This window comes from Anomaloglossus baeobatrachus, chromosome 1, assembly GCF_048569485.1.
Source record: "Anomaloglossus baeobatrachus isolate aAnoBae1 chromosome 1, aAnoBae1.hap1, whole genome shotgun sequence".
NCBI lineage: Eukaryota > Metazoa > Chordata > Amphibia > Anura > Aromobatidae > Anomaloglossus > Anomaloglossus baeobatrachus.
In genome coordinates, this window is record NC_134353.1 from 436,291,157 (window position 1) to 436,307,565 (window position 16,409).

Genomic DNA, 16,409 nt, shown 5'->3' on the forward strand with positions numbered 1-16,409 from the left:
GCGCGCACCCCCCACCCATCATTCCGCCCACCTGTCAGCGCTGGCCTCAGCGTTGAGAGATGATGGGCGGGATGATGGGCGTGCATATGTAATAAGCGGGCCCACGTGGTCACGGCAGGCTGCTACAGCCTGCTCGTGCTGCCGATGACCCGCTCCAACGCAGCACCCTCATTCCCGGCCGCAGCCCTATATTCAGACCATAAGACGCACCCCCTACTTTCCCCCAACATTTGGGGGGGGTGGGGGAAGTGCGTCTTATGGTTCGAAAAATACGGTAGTTAAATTAAAATAAGAATAATATATATGTATGTTAATGAAAATAAATGATTATAAGAATCGCATATGGATACACATACAGTATATACATGTATACCCGCACACATATGTAATACATAATCATAATATATATCGCAGGTCTGAGCAATAATTCAGACCGTTAGGATATCGTGCATCTAGTTTCATGATCCACTTGGAGTAGTTGAAAGCAGTTTCCCCACGGTGTGAACGATCAATACTTTCAATGCCAGTTATTTAAAGGTGGGTAAAGTCTCCTTCATGATGTTCCTTGAAATGTTTTGTCAATCCTGACATCGGTTTATGTTTTTATTTTGTTCTGAGGCCGCATGATGTGAATATGCCGTTTGTATGTTCCGATACACGTTTCCGTAAAGTTCTGGAAGTGCATCCTATATAGTATTTGTTACACAAAGAACAAGTTGCTTTATACACAACATGCGTAGTGGCACAATTGATAAAGGAGGTAATATTGTATGTATTGTTCCAATTATCCCTAAAGGAATTAACTTTTTCCATATGGCAGCATAGATGACAGCGGCTGGATCCACATTTATATGATTCGAGTGTTTTAAGCCATGTGTCCTTAGGTTTTTCTGATAAATATAGACTAGGAGATATAATATTACCGATATTTCTGGTTCTCCTTGCTACTACATTCACTCCTTGGGCCATAATTTTGGCCAGCGTGGGACCCTGGTGTAGCATGGGGGTAAATTTATTAAATATTTTTTTAATATTCTCAAAGTCCTTACTATATGGGGTGGAAAAAGTGATCCTATTTTTCCAATCTCTGGATTACATTTTGTCTTCTAATAACGCAGTCCTGAATCTTGCATTCATAATACTGATGGCCCTATTTAGTAGCTTGTTAGAATATCACCTTTGTTGGAGGCGTTTTTTGATAATACCTATGAACAGGAAAAGAATTTATCATTTGAACAGATGCGACGGGCCCTTAAAAATTCTCCAATGGGCAAGCTGCGTTTAGTGTGATGTGTGACTACAATGAGCATGTAGGATGCTATTTCCACTAATGGGCTTTCTGTATAGTGCGGTGTGTATTAAGTCGGATTCCGTTCCCATTAGTGAGAAGTCTAGGAAAGGTGCAGTATTTGCATAATCAACAGTGAACCGCAAATTTAAATTATTGTTGTATATATACTGCTTGAATTCGTTCAGGATAATATCAGTATTTTGTACACCCCTTCATCTCCAGATCATGACTAAATCGTCGATATTTCTCGCATACCATTTGATTCTGGAGAGGAAGGGGTTATCGAGTGTATGAATGAACTTTGGATAGAAAGGGGTGTACAAGATACTGATATTATCCTGAATGAATTCAAGCAGTATATAAACAATAATAATTTAAATTTGCGGTTCACGGTTGATTGTTATACAAATACTGCACCTTTCCTTGACATTTCATTAATAGGAACAGAATCCGGCTTAATACACACTGCACTATACAGAAAGTCCATTAGTGGGAATACCATTCTACATGCTCATAGTAGCCACACAAATCACACTAAACGCAGATTGCCCATTAGAGAATTTTTAAAGGGCCCGCCGCCTCTGTTCAAATGATAATACCTATGAACAGGAAAAGAATTTATCAAAAAAACGCCTCCAACAAAGGGGATATTCTAACAAGCTACTAAATAGGGCCATCAGTATTCTGAATACAAGATCCAGGACTGCGTTATTAGAAGGCAAAATTGAATCCAGAGATTGGAAAAATAGGATCACTTTTTCCACCCCATATAGTAAGGACTTTGAGAATATTAAAAAAGAAGGGAATTTTGTTACTTACCGTAAATTCCTTTTCTTCTAGCTCTTATTGGGAGACCCAGACGATTGGGGTATAGCTACTGCCCTCTGGAGGCCACACAAAGCACTACATTAAAAGTGCAAGGCCCCTCCCCCTCTGGCTATACCCCCCCGTGGTATCACGGGTACTCCAGTTTTAGTGCCAAAGCAAGAAGGAGGAAGCCAACAACTGGTTTAAACAAATTAACTCCGAGTAACATCGGAGAACTGAAAAACCGTTCAACATGAACAACATGTGTACCCGCAAACAGCAAAAACAATCCCGAAGGACAACAGGGCGGGTGCTGGGTCTCCCAATAAGAGCTAGAAGAAAAGGAATTTACGGTAAGTAACAAAATTCCCTTCTTCTTCAGCGCTCTATTGGGAGACCCAGACGATTGGGACGTCCAAAAGCTGTCCCTGGGTGGGTAAAGAAATACCTCATGTTAGAGCTGCAAAACAGCCCCCCCCCCTACGGGGATGTCACTGCCGCCTGCAGGACTCTTCTACCTAAGCTGGCATCCGCCGAAGCATAGGTATGCACCTGATAATGCTTGGTGAAAGTGTGCAGACTCGACCAGGTAGCTGCCTGACACACCTGTTGAGCCGAAGCCTGGTGCCGTAATGCCCAGGACGCACCCACGGCTCTGGTTGAGTGGGCTTTTAGCCCTGAAGGAACCGGAAGCCCAGCAGAACGGTAGGCCTCTATAATTGGTTCTTTGATCCATCGAGCCAAGGTGGCTTTAGAAGCCTGCAACCCCTTGCGCGGACCGGCGACAAGGACAAAAAGTGCATCGGAACGGCGCATGGGCGCCGTGCGGGAAATGTAGATCCTGAGTGCTCTCACCAGATCTAGCAAACGCAAGTCCTTTTCATACCGGTGAACCGGATGAGGATAAAAGGAAGGCAAGGATATATCCTGATTAAGATGAAACGAGGATACGACCTTAGGGAGAAACTCCGGAATGGGGCGCAGCACTACCTTGTCCTGGTGGAACACCAAGAAGGGAGCCTTGGATGACAGAGCTGCCAGCTCAGACACTCGCCGAAGCGATGTGATCGCAACAAGAAACGCCACTTTCTGTGACAGGCGAGAAAAAGAAACTTCTTTGAGAGGCTCGAAAGGCGGTTTCTGGAGAGCCACTAGTACTCTGTTCAGATCCCATGGATCCAACGGCCGCTTGTACGGGGGCACAATATGACAGACCCCCTGCAGGAACGTGCGCACCTTAGGAAGACGTGCTAGACGCTTCTGAAAAAACACGGATAGTGCCGAGACTTGCCCTTTAAGGGAGCTGAGCGACAAGCCCTTTTCCAACCCTGATTGCAGGAAAGACAGAAAAGTGGGCAATGCAAATGGCCAGGGAGACACTCCCTGAGCAGAGCACCAGGTTAAGAAAATCTTCCACGTTCTGTGGTAGATCTTAGCAGAAGTTGACTTCCTAGCTTGTCTCATTGTGGCTACCCCTCCCTGGGATAAGCCTGTTGACGATAGGATCCAGGACTCAATGGCCACACAGTCAGGTTCAGGGCCGCAGAATTCTGATGGAAAAACGGCCCTTGAGACAGCAGGTCTGGACGGTCTGGAAGTGACCACGGTCGGCCGACCGTGAGATGCCACAGATCCGGATACCACGATCTCCTCGGCCAGTCTGGGGCGACGAGTATGATGCGGCTGCAATCGGATCTGATCTTGCGTAGTACTCTGGGCAAGAGTGCCAGAGGCGGGAATACATATGGGAGGCGGAACTGCGACCAATCTTGCACCAAGGCGTCTGCCGCCAGAGCTCTTTGATCGCGCGACCGCGCCATGAATGCCGGGACCTTGTTGTTGTGCCGAGACGCCATTAGGTCGACGTCCGGCACCCCCCAGCGGCGACAGATTTCCTGAAACACGTCCGGGTGAAGGGACCATTCCCCTGCGTCCATACCCTGGCGACTGAGGAAGTCTGCTTCCCAGTTTTCTACGCCTGGGATGTGAACCGCGGAGATGGTGGATGCTGTGTCCTCCACCCAATTCAGAATGCGCCGGACTTCCTGAAAGGCTTGCCGGCTGCGCGTCCCTCCTTGGTGGTTGATGTATGCCACCGCTGTGGAGTTGTCCGACTGGATTCGGATCTGCTTTCCTTCCAGCCACTGTTGAAAGGCTAGTAGGGCAAGATACACTGCCCTGATTTCCAGAACATTGATCTGAAGGGTGGACTCTTGCGGAGTCCACGTCCCCTGAGCCCTGTGGTGTAGAAACACTGCTCCCCACCCCGACAGACTCGCATCTGTCGTGACCACTGCCCAGGATGGGGGCAGGAAGGATCTTCCCTGAGACAATGAGGTGGGAAGGAGCCACCATTGTAGAGAGTCCTTGGCCGTCTGGGAAAGAGAGACTTTCCTGTCTAGGGAAGTCGTCTTCCCGTCCCATTGGCGGAGAATGTCCTATTGAAGTGGACGCAGATGAAACTGCGCAAAGGGAACTGCTTCCATGGCTGCCACCATCTTCCCTAGGAAGTGCATGAGGCGCCGTAAGGGGTGCGACTGGCCCTGAAGGAGAGATTGCACCCCTGTCTGTAGGGACCGCTGCTTGTTTAGCGGAAGCTTCACTCTCGCTGCTCGAGTATGGAACTCCATGCCAAGATACGTTAGTGACTGTGTCGGTGACAGATTTGACTTTGGAAAGTTGATGATCCATCCAAAAGTCTGGAGAGTCTCCAGCGTAGCCTGTAGACTGAGTTGGCATGCCTCTTGAGAGGGTGCCTTGACAAGTAGATCGTCTAGGTAAGGGATCACCGAGTGTCCCTGAGAGTGCAAGACTGCTACCACCGCCGCCATGACCTTGGTGAAGACCCGGGGGGCTGTCGCCAGACCGAATGGCAGAGCTGCGAACTGAAGATGGTCGTCTCCTATCACAAAACGTAGAAAACGTTGATGTTCTGTAGCAATTGGCACGTGGAGATAAGCATCTTTGATGTCTATTGAGGCAAGGAAGTCTCCTTGAGACATTGAGGCAATGACAGAACGGAGGGATTCCATCCGGAACCGTCTGGCGTGCACATGTTTGTTGAGCAGTTTTAGGTCCAGAACAGGACGGAACGAGCCGTCCTTTTTTGGCACCACAAAGAGATTGGAGTAAAACCCTCTCCCTTGTTCCTGAGACGGTACAGGAACCACTACTCCTTCCGCTCTTAGGGAGTCCACCGCCTGCCGCAGGACATCTACACGGTCTGGATGTGGGGAGGTTCTGAAGAACCGAGCTGGAGGACGAGAACTGAACTCGATTCTGTACCCGCGCGACAAAATGTCTGTCACCCACCGGTCTTTGACCTGTGACATCCAAGTGTCGTAAAAGCGGGAGAGCCTGCCCCCGACCGGAAATGCGGAGGGAGGGGACTGGAAGTCATGAGGTAGCCGCTTTGGAAGCGGTTCCTCCATTTGCTTTCTTGGGGCGTGAATGAGCCCGCCAGGAATCTGAGTTTCTTTGCGTCCTCTGAGTCCCTTTGGACGAGGAGAATTGTGTTTTGCCCGAACCTCGAAAGGACTGAAACTTCTGCTGCCACTTTCTCTGCTGAGGTTTGCTTGATCTGGGCTGGGGTAAAGAGGAGTCTTTACCCTTGGACTGTTTAATGATGTCAGCCAATGGCTCGCCAAACAGTCTATCTCTAGATAAAGGCAAGCTGGTTAAACATTTTTTGGAACCAGCATCTGCTTTCCAGTCCTTTAACCACAATGCTCTGCGCAAAACTACCGAATTGGCAGACGCCATTGAGGTGCGGCTGGTAGATTCTAGGACCGCATTGATAGCGTAAGACGCAAACGCGGACATCTGCGAGGTAAGGGACGCCACTTGCGGCACCGCTGGATGTAAGATAGCATCCACTTTTGCTAAACCAGCTGAAATAGCTTGGAGTGCCCATACGGCTGCGAATGCTGGAGCAAACGACGCGCCGATAGCTTCATAGACAGATTTTAACCAAAGGTCCATCTGTCTGTCATTGGCATCCTTAAGTGAAGCGCCATCCTCCACTGCAACTATGGATCTAGCTGCAAGCTTGGAAATCGGGGGGTCCACCTTTGGACACTGGGTCCAGCGCTTGACCACATCAGGGGGGAAAGGATAACGTGTATCCTTAGAACGTTTAGAGAAACGCTTTTCTGGATGAGCGTCGTGTTTCTGGATTGATTCTCTGAAGTCAGAGTGATCCAACAGAGCACTTAATTTACGCTTGGGATAGAGGAAACGAAATTTCTCCTGCTCTGCCGCTGCCTCTTCTGCTGAAGGGGCTGGGGGAGAAATATCTAACAGCCTATTGATGGCTGAGATAAGATCGTTTACCATGGCGTCCCCATCCGGGGTATCCAGATTGAGAGGGGTTCCAGGATTAGACTCCTGATCACTCTCTTCAGACACATCACAGGGAGACTGATTGCGCTGAGACCCTGAGCAGTGTGATGACGTTGAGGGTCTTTCCCAGCGAGCCCGCTTGGGGTGGCTGGGGCAATCATCTGAGTCATTATACTCATCCTGAGAAGCCGGGGACCCCCTTGCAGTCTGGATTAAATCCAACTGCGGAGGATTAGAGGACATAGACCTCGCCGTGTCCATAGACTGAGCCCCAGGCATGGATTGCAAAGTTTCCAGGATTTTTGCCATAGTCACAGACATATTAACCGCAAAAACTGCAAAGTCTGTCCCCGACACCGGGGCAGGACTTACAGGCGTCTCAGCCTGGGTCACTATCTCTCCTGACTCCGGCTGGCGAAGCAGCACCGGATCTGAGCATTGCACACAATGGGGGTCCTTGGAGCCTGCTGGTAGAGCAGCCCCACATGCAGCACACGCAGTGCACACAGCCCTAGCCTTGGCAGCTTTGCGTCTTGTGGATGACATGTTGCTGCCTCCTCAGAGCGATCTGGGGTATTCAGCCAGGAAGCGACCTCACAGTGCAAGAAATCAATAAATATCTATGTCCAGTGACACAATACACTAACATACACTGAGGCACTAGAGGGGCCAGCTGAAAAGCCGCTTACCGCCCGCTTAAGAGCGGGTGTGTGGTCTTCCAAAGCACCTCAGTCTAGGTCTCCCAGAGCCTTGCGTCCTTCCTCCAGCCAGACATGCATGTAATGGCTGCCGGCGTCCTGAGAGAAGAAGGGGGGCGGGCCCTGGGCGTTCCTGACCAAGAGCGGGAAGCCTGCTTCCCTCTGTGCCTAGTGTGAGGGCTGGAGCATGTAAATCAGGCTCCAGCCCTCCTCGCTGCCGTGAAACAGCGTCTCTCCCCTACCCTGATTGACAGGGTGGGGGCGGGAACGATCGGAGCTGCCGGCGTCCTAGGCCCAAAAGCCGGGGACTAGAGTTATAAACGCCGCCGCCGTAAAAGCGCGGTCGGCGTATCCCCGGCGCACCACAAGTCACAGCAGCGCCGCCCGGTCCAGTGAGGGTCGGCGCTGCGTTCCCAGAACACAAAGTCCCCCAGATAACTGTAGGAACACCAGCTCAGTGTACGGTCCCCGTCGCACTACAACACCCAGCCAGCCCGGAGTGTGTCTGTGCCCGCCGGGGACACAGAGTACCTGTATGATGCAGGGCCCGGTCCCTGATGGTACTCCTGCTCCGTATCCATCAGGTTCTAATGGGTCTGTGGATGGAGCCCGGCGTCAGAGCTTTGAGGCCGGCAGGATCCCACTTCCACAGAGCCCCCAAGGGGATGTGGAAGGAAAACAGCATGTCAGGCTCCAGCCCTGTACCAGCAATAGGTACCTCAACCTTACAACACCATCCAGGGGTGAGAAGGGAGCATGCTGGGGACACTATATGTGTCCTCTTTTCTTCCATCCGAACTAGTCAGCAGCTACTGCTGACTAAAATCTGTGGAGCTATGCATGGAATGTCTGACCTCCTTCGCACACAAAGCTAAAACTGGAGTACCCGTGATACCACGGGGGGGTATAGCCAGAGGGGGAGGGGCCTTGCACTTTTAATGTAGTGCTTTGTGTGGCCTCCAGAGGGCAGTAGCTATACCCCAATCGTCTGGGTCTCCCAATAGAGCGCTGAAGAAAAATATTTCATAAGTTCATCCCCATACTACACAAGGGTCCCACGCTGGACAAAATTATGGCCCAAGGAATGAATGTAGTAGCAAGGAGAACCAGAAATATCGGTAATATTATATCTCCTAGTCTATATCAGAAAAACCTAAGGACACATAGCTTAAAACACTCGGATCATATAAATGTGGAACCAGCCATTGTCATCTATGCTGCCATATGGAGAAAGCTACTTCCTTTAGGGATAATTGGAACAATACATACAATATTACCTCCTTTATCAATTGTACCACCACGCATGTTGTGTACAAAGCAACTTGTTCTTTGTGTAACAAATACTACCGTACTTTTCGGACTATAAGACGCACTTTTTTCCCTGAATGTTGGGGAAAAGTGGGGGGTGCGTCTTATAGTCTGAATATGGCTGCGGGGAATGAGGGTGCTGCGGTGGAGCGGGTCATCGGTGGCATGGGCAGGCTGTAGCAGCCTGCCATGACCACGTGGGCCAGCTCATTTCATATGCGTCCCCATCCTCCCGTCAATCATCCCTCAGCGCTGAAGCCGGTGCTAACAGGTGGGTGAGATGATGGGCGGGGGGTGCGCGCTTAATTAACAGCCAGCCCACGTGATCACCCCTGGCAACTACAGCCTGGAGTGATCATCTGTGGCTATATTCACTGCTCCCCGCGCATCATCAGCGCGGGGCGCAGTGAATCAGTGTACTCACCAGTCACCGTTGTCTGCAGCATCGCGATCTCCTCCTGTCTGCCGGCAAACTGATCCCTGCAGAGAACGGTGAGCACAGCGATGACGTTATCGCTGTGCACACCGCTAGTCTCCAGACAGGTCAGCTGACAGGCAGACAGGAGGACGAGCGATGCTGCAGACAACGGTGACGGCTCCACACTACAGCGGCGCTGCTGCCGGCACTGACAGGAGGAGGAGCGATGCTACATGGAGCGAGGAAAGGCGAGTATAAACGTTTATTTTTTTGTGTGCCACAGGATGAGGGCATATACCAGGATGGAGGGGGGGGTATATACCAGGATGGATGGGGGGTATATAGCTGGATGGATGGGGGTATATAGCAGGATGGATGGGGGTATATAGCAAGATAAGGGCATATACCAGGATGGCGCTATGTAGCAGGATGGGGGCTATACCATGATGGCGGTATATAGCAGGATGTGGTTATACACGACTGTTTGAGAACACAGCTTGGCTTTTAGGGTACTTTCACACTTGCGTTGTTTTCCTTCCGTCACAATCCGCCCTTTTGGATTAACGGATTCCGCTGTTTCCCATAGACTTGTATGGAGGACGGATTGTGCCAAAAGTACCTGCGTTCCTTTCGCTGGCTGATGCTCCGTTGCTTCCACCGGGCGGAAGCAACGCAGCATGTAACGTTTTTTTGAGCAGCGGAATCCTTAGCATTTCACTGCGCATGCTCTCTCTGGCTCCCTGCACCCGTAACCAGGATACACAGGTTAACCGGGTAACCAAGCAAAGTGCTTTGTCTAGTTGCGATATTTACCCTGACTACGTGTGCAAGGAGCCAGTGCTAAGCGGTGTATGCTGGTAACCAAGGTAAATATCGGGTAACCAAGCAATGTGCTTTGCCTAGTTACCCGATATTTACCCTGGGTACGCGTGCAGGGAGCCCGACACTTCCCCGCTTGGCTCCGCCCCCTCCCACACTCCACATTGCGCGCGTGTGTACACACACACACACACACACACACACACACACACTCACCTGTCCTCAGTGCCATGGCCCCGCTCGGCTCCACCCACCCCGCACTCCGCCCCCCACACACATTCTCGGCGGACGAACGATCAGCTGATCACCCGGCGACCGGCTGCTGTGAGCGATCAGCTAAGCGCCCGCCAGCCGGGTGATCAGCAAGATCGTTCACAATAGTTGCCGCCGGTGAAACTGTAAAAAAAAAAAAAATAGGCTGATTCCGTTGTTTTGTACGATCCGTTGCATCCGTTGTGCCACTATATGCAACACATTCGTTGCATCCGTCACACAACGCAATGGATGCCGTCCAATGCAAGTGTGAAACAAGCCTTAAAAGGCAGATTCCATTTGAATACATCATTGTTGGCTCAATTAGCCGAGCCCTTGAGGTGCCAGAACAGCAGAAAGCCTCACAAGTGACCCCCATATTGGAAACTCCACTGCTTAAAAAGGGAAACAGTCATGTGTAAAAACGCTATTAAGCTGCCGAAATGAGGTTAGTCTGCACGTTAATAGCGTTAAAAACCTGCCCAGTACCTGCATATTGAACCCAGTGCGTGAAAATTAAACTCAGCAGCTGTAAAGGGATCCTGTTTCCAGGTTTTTCCCTCATGAGCAGCAGCCACCGCCAGTAAGCCCTTATATACATTATTCTGGAATGCTGTATATACTGTAAAAGCCCAGGTTACTTTGTAAATCGTAAAAAAACAAGTTTATAATTCCCACCTAGGGGAGCGGTCCAGTCCGATGGGTGTTGCTGCTCTCCGGTCCTTCCGCTCTGCGGTGATATCCGTCCTCCTTCTTAGGCTTGTGTGCATGATACGTCTTATGACATACACTAACCGGAATTGTGGTCCTGCGCAGGCGCACTTTGATCTGCCCGGCTGAGGGCAGATCAAACTATTGTAGTGCGCATGCACGGCGGTCTTTAATCTTTCCTCCAGCCTGCACATTACAGTATTTTGATCTTCCCTCAGCAGGACAGATCAAAGTGCGCCTGCACAGGACCACAATGCCGGCCTTTGCTGGATAGAAGAAGGACTGAGATTGCAGCAGAGAGGATGCGCTGGACTGGAGAGGAGCAACACCCATTGGACCGGACCGAAACGCAGTTGAGTAATATAAAGGTGTTTTTTATGTCCTACAGAGCGGCCTCGGCTTTTATATATACAGCACTCTAGAGTGCTATATAACAGCTCACTGATGACAGACTCCTTTAATACTAAGCAAGCTGTCAAGTCAGTGCGGGGGACGTGGTTACAGTTGCCGCTCTTGAAACACAGAAGTGTTATTGAACCTGCGCCACGCCCATGACCAAAACCTGTCCGGAGGATTAAAGTTAATGTATCCAGCTGAATTCGATGTGCAGCTGCCAGGCAGGTTCCAAATACTATTAACTCGCAGATTAACCCCATATCTGCAAGACAATAAAGGAACTCATCTAGTGGTGTATTGAGTATTTTGAACTCTCAGGTGCCTCAGGGAATTTTATATCATTGGGAAGTGGAAATATAACAAGTGGTAAAAATTATTATTTTTTTAAAATTCGTTGCAAATCTGTCAGTTACACAAGCCTTAAAAAGTGAAACTGGATCCCACAATGTCATCAGAAACTACTGTTTGGCCACATGACAGGGCTGAGATTTTGGAGCACAGATTTTGCTAAAATAGTTTTAAGGCGATATTTGCGGAATCACTAAGTTGCCAGAACAGAAGAAAAACCCCAAAAGGGACCCCACTGTAGAAATTGCACCTCAATTAATTTATCTATGGCTGCAGTGACTATATTGTAACATCTATTCCACGCTTTTTGCATGGAGAATTATAAATATATCAAATTGTGCATATACATTGTACACAACTTCTGTTTCTGGAGACACACACCCCATAAACTATTAAATGCGCTCTCCCCACTACAGTATTGCCACAGACATGGTCTCTTACTGTAGTTTCGGCACAGGGGGGCTCCGAAGGAGGGAGGCATTTTGATTTCGGTGAACAGATGTCACTGGATTTCATTTGGGGGATGGGAACCATATCACTTTTCCAGAGTCTTTGCTCTACCAATAACGTGGGAGGCCCGATATTCCCAGTGACAGATGATAGACCTTAAAGGGAGCTGGGTTTGTGTGAGATAAGTTCAGGGTTTTATTGGTAACACTTCGGGGTATATAAGATATTTTGATTGCTTCCAGCATACGGCTGGGATCACAACCCCCGAAAGAACCACTCTCTATAATGAGGCACTTTAGACTCCGATGGGTGTCTGTTTCGGTGGTGTCCATAGTTTTAGGCCTGCACAGAACTGTGGTTGTCCACACTTGTGTGCTAAATAGATGCCTAAAATGATGGGCTGCTGCCAAAACAGACAGGGGGATGCAGGAAGCGCCACGGACAACAATCATTTCACACACACTAGTGCTTAAACGGATCCTTCCTGTCAGCATCCCCCTGCATCTATGGCCTGTTAGATCCTACTAAAAGCAAGGTCTAATGGGCACAGTGAATGGGACACTGACAGGCTTCTAGCACTGCAGTACACAACTGCATGAGACCATTGAAACAGGTAAAAGGTTTTTCTTTTCACGTTTGCTGGCACATACTTTTTTGAGGTAGAGCACATTATTCAGCTTACTAGTGAATGCCCTAGCCATTACACGGTGTTTGTGTGAGTTGGTGTGGATAGCTTTTTACTTATTTTTTTCACTGTGCGGTTAAATGTGACCCCACAGTTTTGTTATTTTTTTTTTTTTTTACACATAGGACTTTTTGATTGCTTTTATTATTTTTGGGTGTCGGTATGATGAAAAAGCTACAATTACGGCATGTTTTTTATAAAATGTTTTTATGGTGCTTACTGTACGGAATAAATAACATGCCCGTTTTAAAGTTTGTATCGTTCTGAATGTGGATATACCAATTAGGAGGGTGTTCTTTGTGTTTATTTTTGTTTTTAGCAGGATTCAACAAGCCACCATACCCAGAGACCTGGGGATACATCAGCAATCATCATCAGCCGCGATTATGATAGTGGATGGGTCGGTAGTGTCAAAGGGGGGGTCGTATCAACCCCTCTTAACCACTAGGAACGCCTTTGCAATTAACTGCAGTATTTAAGGGGTTACTCAGTCCTGATTTGATTCCAAAAACAGTTGGTGCCATGCCGCAAAGTGACACAGCTGTCACCTGTGGGATTTTTGCCTATATGGAAAGGAGGGGGGGTTGGGGAGAGAACATTTTGCACTTAATCCTCACTGCCAATTTAAAAAGGTGCTGAGGATTAAGGTCCCTTAACGGCCGCCGTTTTAATATGCACCAGCAATCATTAAAGGGTTAATCAACAGGCAGAACGCAACAAAATAAACAAACATATGTAAGTGGGGATCAAAGAATAATACTCACTTCATCTTCAACAGTTGCTCTTCTCTGCGCTGTCCAGTTATAATCAGGGTAATGTGCAATTGTGGTTGCACTACCAAAGTCACACAATTTAATAGTTCCTTGGTTACCGATCAGCAAATTTTCCACCTGTAAAAGAATAATAAAACAGTTATCTTAATTGATTATCAGTGTCTCCCTATTCAGTCCTTAGAGCGGTCCAAAACTTACATTGGTTTAAATTTTAAATATCGGTTTCATTGGCAGGGCTGGTCTCTGCTTGCCACTTAAACACCCTACAATGCACACTGACAGCGCGCTCTTCACGGCTTGTCACTTCTCAGAACTGGCAAGGCAGTGCAGTGTCACAGTGCACTGAAAAGTAATATTGCACATTAAGAAGGGACTGAGAATACACTCCCTTACAGAAGTTCTGTCGCTTGTCCATGTTGTGTAAATAAAAGCTTATAACCTGACTTTAAATTCATCCATTGGTTTTATAAATTACTCTTTTGAAAGCTGAAACCCTCCCAAATTTGACTTAGGTTCTGAAAATAAAGTTGCTGCAAAGCTGAAATATTGATCATTTAATGAACACAGAAAGGTCAGATTTTGGCAAGACAAACGTTTTGTCGCCCACAGAAAGTAATGTGAAATTCAAACAAATAATTAACTTCTAATACAAAGATATGTTGCATAACATTGGTGAATGAAATGGTGGTGCTATTAGAGCCATATTTAATATTTTGCGTGACTTCCATGAGCTTGAAGGACTGCATCCATACGGTTCAACAATGATTTATACAATTTATTGATGACGTCATCAGGAATAGCAAAGAATGCAGTCTTACATACCTCCCAGAGTTCATCTAGATTCTTTGGTTTTGTCTTCCAAGCTTCCTCTTTCATCCTACCCCAAACATGCTCTATGATTTTCATGTCTGGTGACTGGGCTGGCCAGTCCTTGAGCACCTTGATCTTCTTTGCCAGGATGAACTTTGTTGTAGAGATGGATGTATGAGATGGAGCACCATCCTGCTGCAACATTTGACCCCTTTTATGATTGGGAATGTAAGAGGTAGCTAATACTTCTTGATATTTTAGGCTTTTGATATTGCCTTCCACCTTGCAAATGTTTTGCACACCCCCATACTGAATGTAACCCCAGACTATGATCTTTCCACCACTGAACCTGTTTTCTGGGTGTATTTTGGATCCTTCCGCCTCCAGTAGGTCTCCTGCAGTATTTGCGGCGGCTGTGGTGTAATTCAACTTTAGATTCATCAGAGAAATCCACCTTCTGCCACTTTTCCAGCATCCATCTGCTTAGCAGGCTGTGGGACTTGGCAAATGCCACACTTTTTTTAATTGCCTTTTGAGTTGTGCTGGCTTCTGGCCACTGATTCGACCATGGAGGCCATTTCGAGACAGAATCCTACAAACTGTTCTAGTTTACACAGGGACTTAAGGTGACCAGGCCGGTTGGAGCTCTGCTGCAGTGGAAGAGGGGCTGGCTTTGGATTTTCTAACCAACAAATGTTCCTCCTGAGTAGTTGTCTTGCAGGGTCTACCGGACCTGGGCTTGTCAAAAACCTCTCCACTCTTCAAAAAACTTTTTAATTCTTTGTATTTGACGCTGAGACAAATTAAAGGTGCCAGCCACCTCTGCAGTGGCTCTGGTCTTCAGCCTCTTGATAATCAAGGCTTTGGTCGCAAGGTGAATTTTTGGCATGTTGTCAGAGGTCAAGTTGCAGTTCAACTGAAGGTCTGGGGTGCTGGGTTTCTATTTATACACACCCACTAATTAACCGATCACTTAGTGAGCACAGGTGAGGATGTAAACTAAGATTGCATGCATTATATGACAAAGGAACAAAACTTTTGTCTTGCCAAAATATGACCTGTGTTCATTAAATGATCAATATTTCACCTCTGCAGCAACTTTATTTTCATAACCTAAACCAAATTGGGGAGGGTTTCAGCTTTCAAAAGAGTAATTTATAAAACCAATGGATGAATTTAAAGTCCGGTTATAAGCTTTTATTTACATAACATGGATAAGCGACAGAACTTCTGTTGGAGTGTACGTCAGAATTGACAACCAATGCACGCTCAGTAGAGCAGGGCCTGGCCCAGCTCAAAATGGACATCACTGATGACGCTTTATTTCAGGGTGGGGAAAGATGCTGCAGCAGTGACTGAAACCACTGCCCCTGATATCCCGTTTGAGTATCCCATCATGCATTGGGAATTCTCATACGAGGTAGGTAAAGTAAAATAAAGCAATTAGAGTAGAGAGGCAATGGTAAGAACTTTTTGATTAAACTAGGATTAGAAAAGGAAAGAATCCAGCACTCGTGTCCAAGATGTATAGTAAAACTTGATTTTTATTCAGATTTCCATAATAAAACAGATATGGATCATATCCAGAAGTAAAAAAAGGTCCCCATAGAAGATGAGATAAGATGACAGGGATTACGCGTTTCGAGCTACATGCTCTTAATCTCAATCCATATAGATTAGAAAACCAAATGGAGATTTAAAGGAAAGGGGAGGGGGAGGAGAAATAAAAACGGATATGACACCATTGAGAGAAAAAAAGGTAAAAAGGTCAGACTTATGTACAGGCAAATACCACCGGTATATATCAAAGCATAGTTGCTATACATATCGCATGAGCAGCAAAACACATATAAGTAGAATGGATATTATGACAGCAATATGCAAACACAAAAACATATCCATAAATATATATCCATAAATTGGTATGTATGCATATCACTAATTTTTACTAAACTCATAAATTCCAATTTACATCATATAATGGAGAGAGTGAAAAAATATTATTATTTTTATTTTATAATTTTGGAGAAAATGCAGAGAGAAATTGTCATAATTCATGAATTAAAATAGGGAATGTTAATATACAAAACATCCATATATATATGAATCCATAAGGAAGAACACACACTAATATAGATCAGATGAAAAACACATCATTTTATCCAAAAAATAATATATCACGATTTAATACATTAGTATATATTCCTTAGTTCATCCCTCAAATTCATACCGTGGGGGGCTCTGGTCTCCATTAAAAAAATCCATTTTGCCTCTTTCCTGCGCATCATTTTTGTGATATTGC

The 16,409-nt window shown here is 47.0% G+C and overlaps 1 protein-coding gene across 2 annotated transcripts in view; it reads right to left on the reverse strand.

The window, feature by feature from the left end:
• Positions 1-16,409, reverse strand: part of GAK (cyclin G associated kinase) — a 414,917-nt gene that overhangs the window by 243,765 nt on the left and 154,743 nt on the right. For both annotated transcript variants that reach the window (XM_075352640.1, XM_075352641.1), the window contains exon 6: positions 13,289-13,414. In XM_075352640.1, coding sequence (XP_075208755.1) covers positions 13,289-13,414 — 126 coding nt within the window. The remainder of the gene's footprint in view (positions 1-13,288; positions 13,415-16,409) is intronic.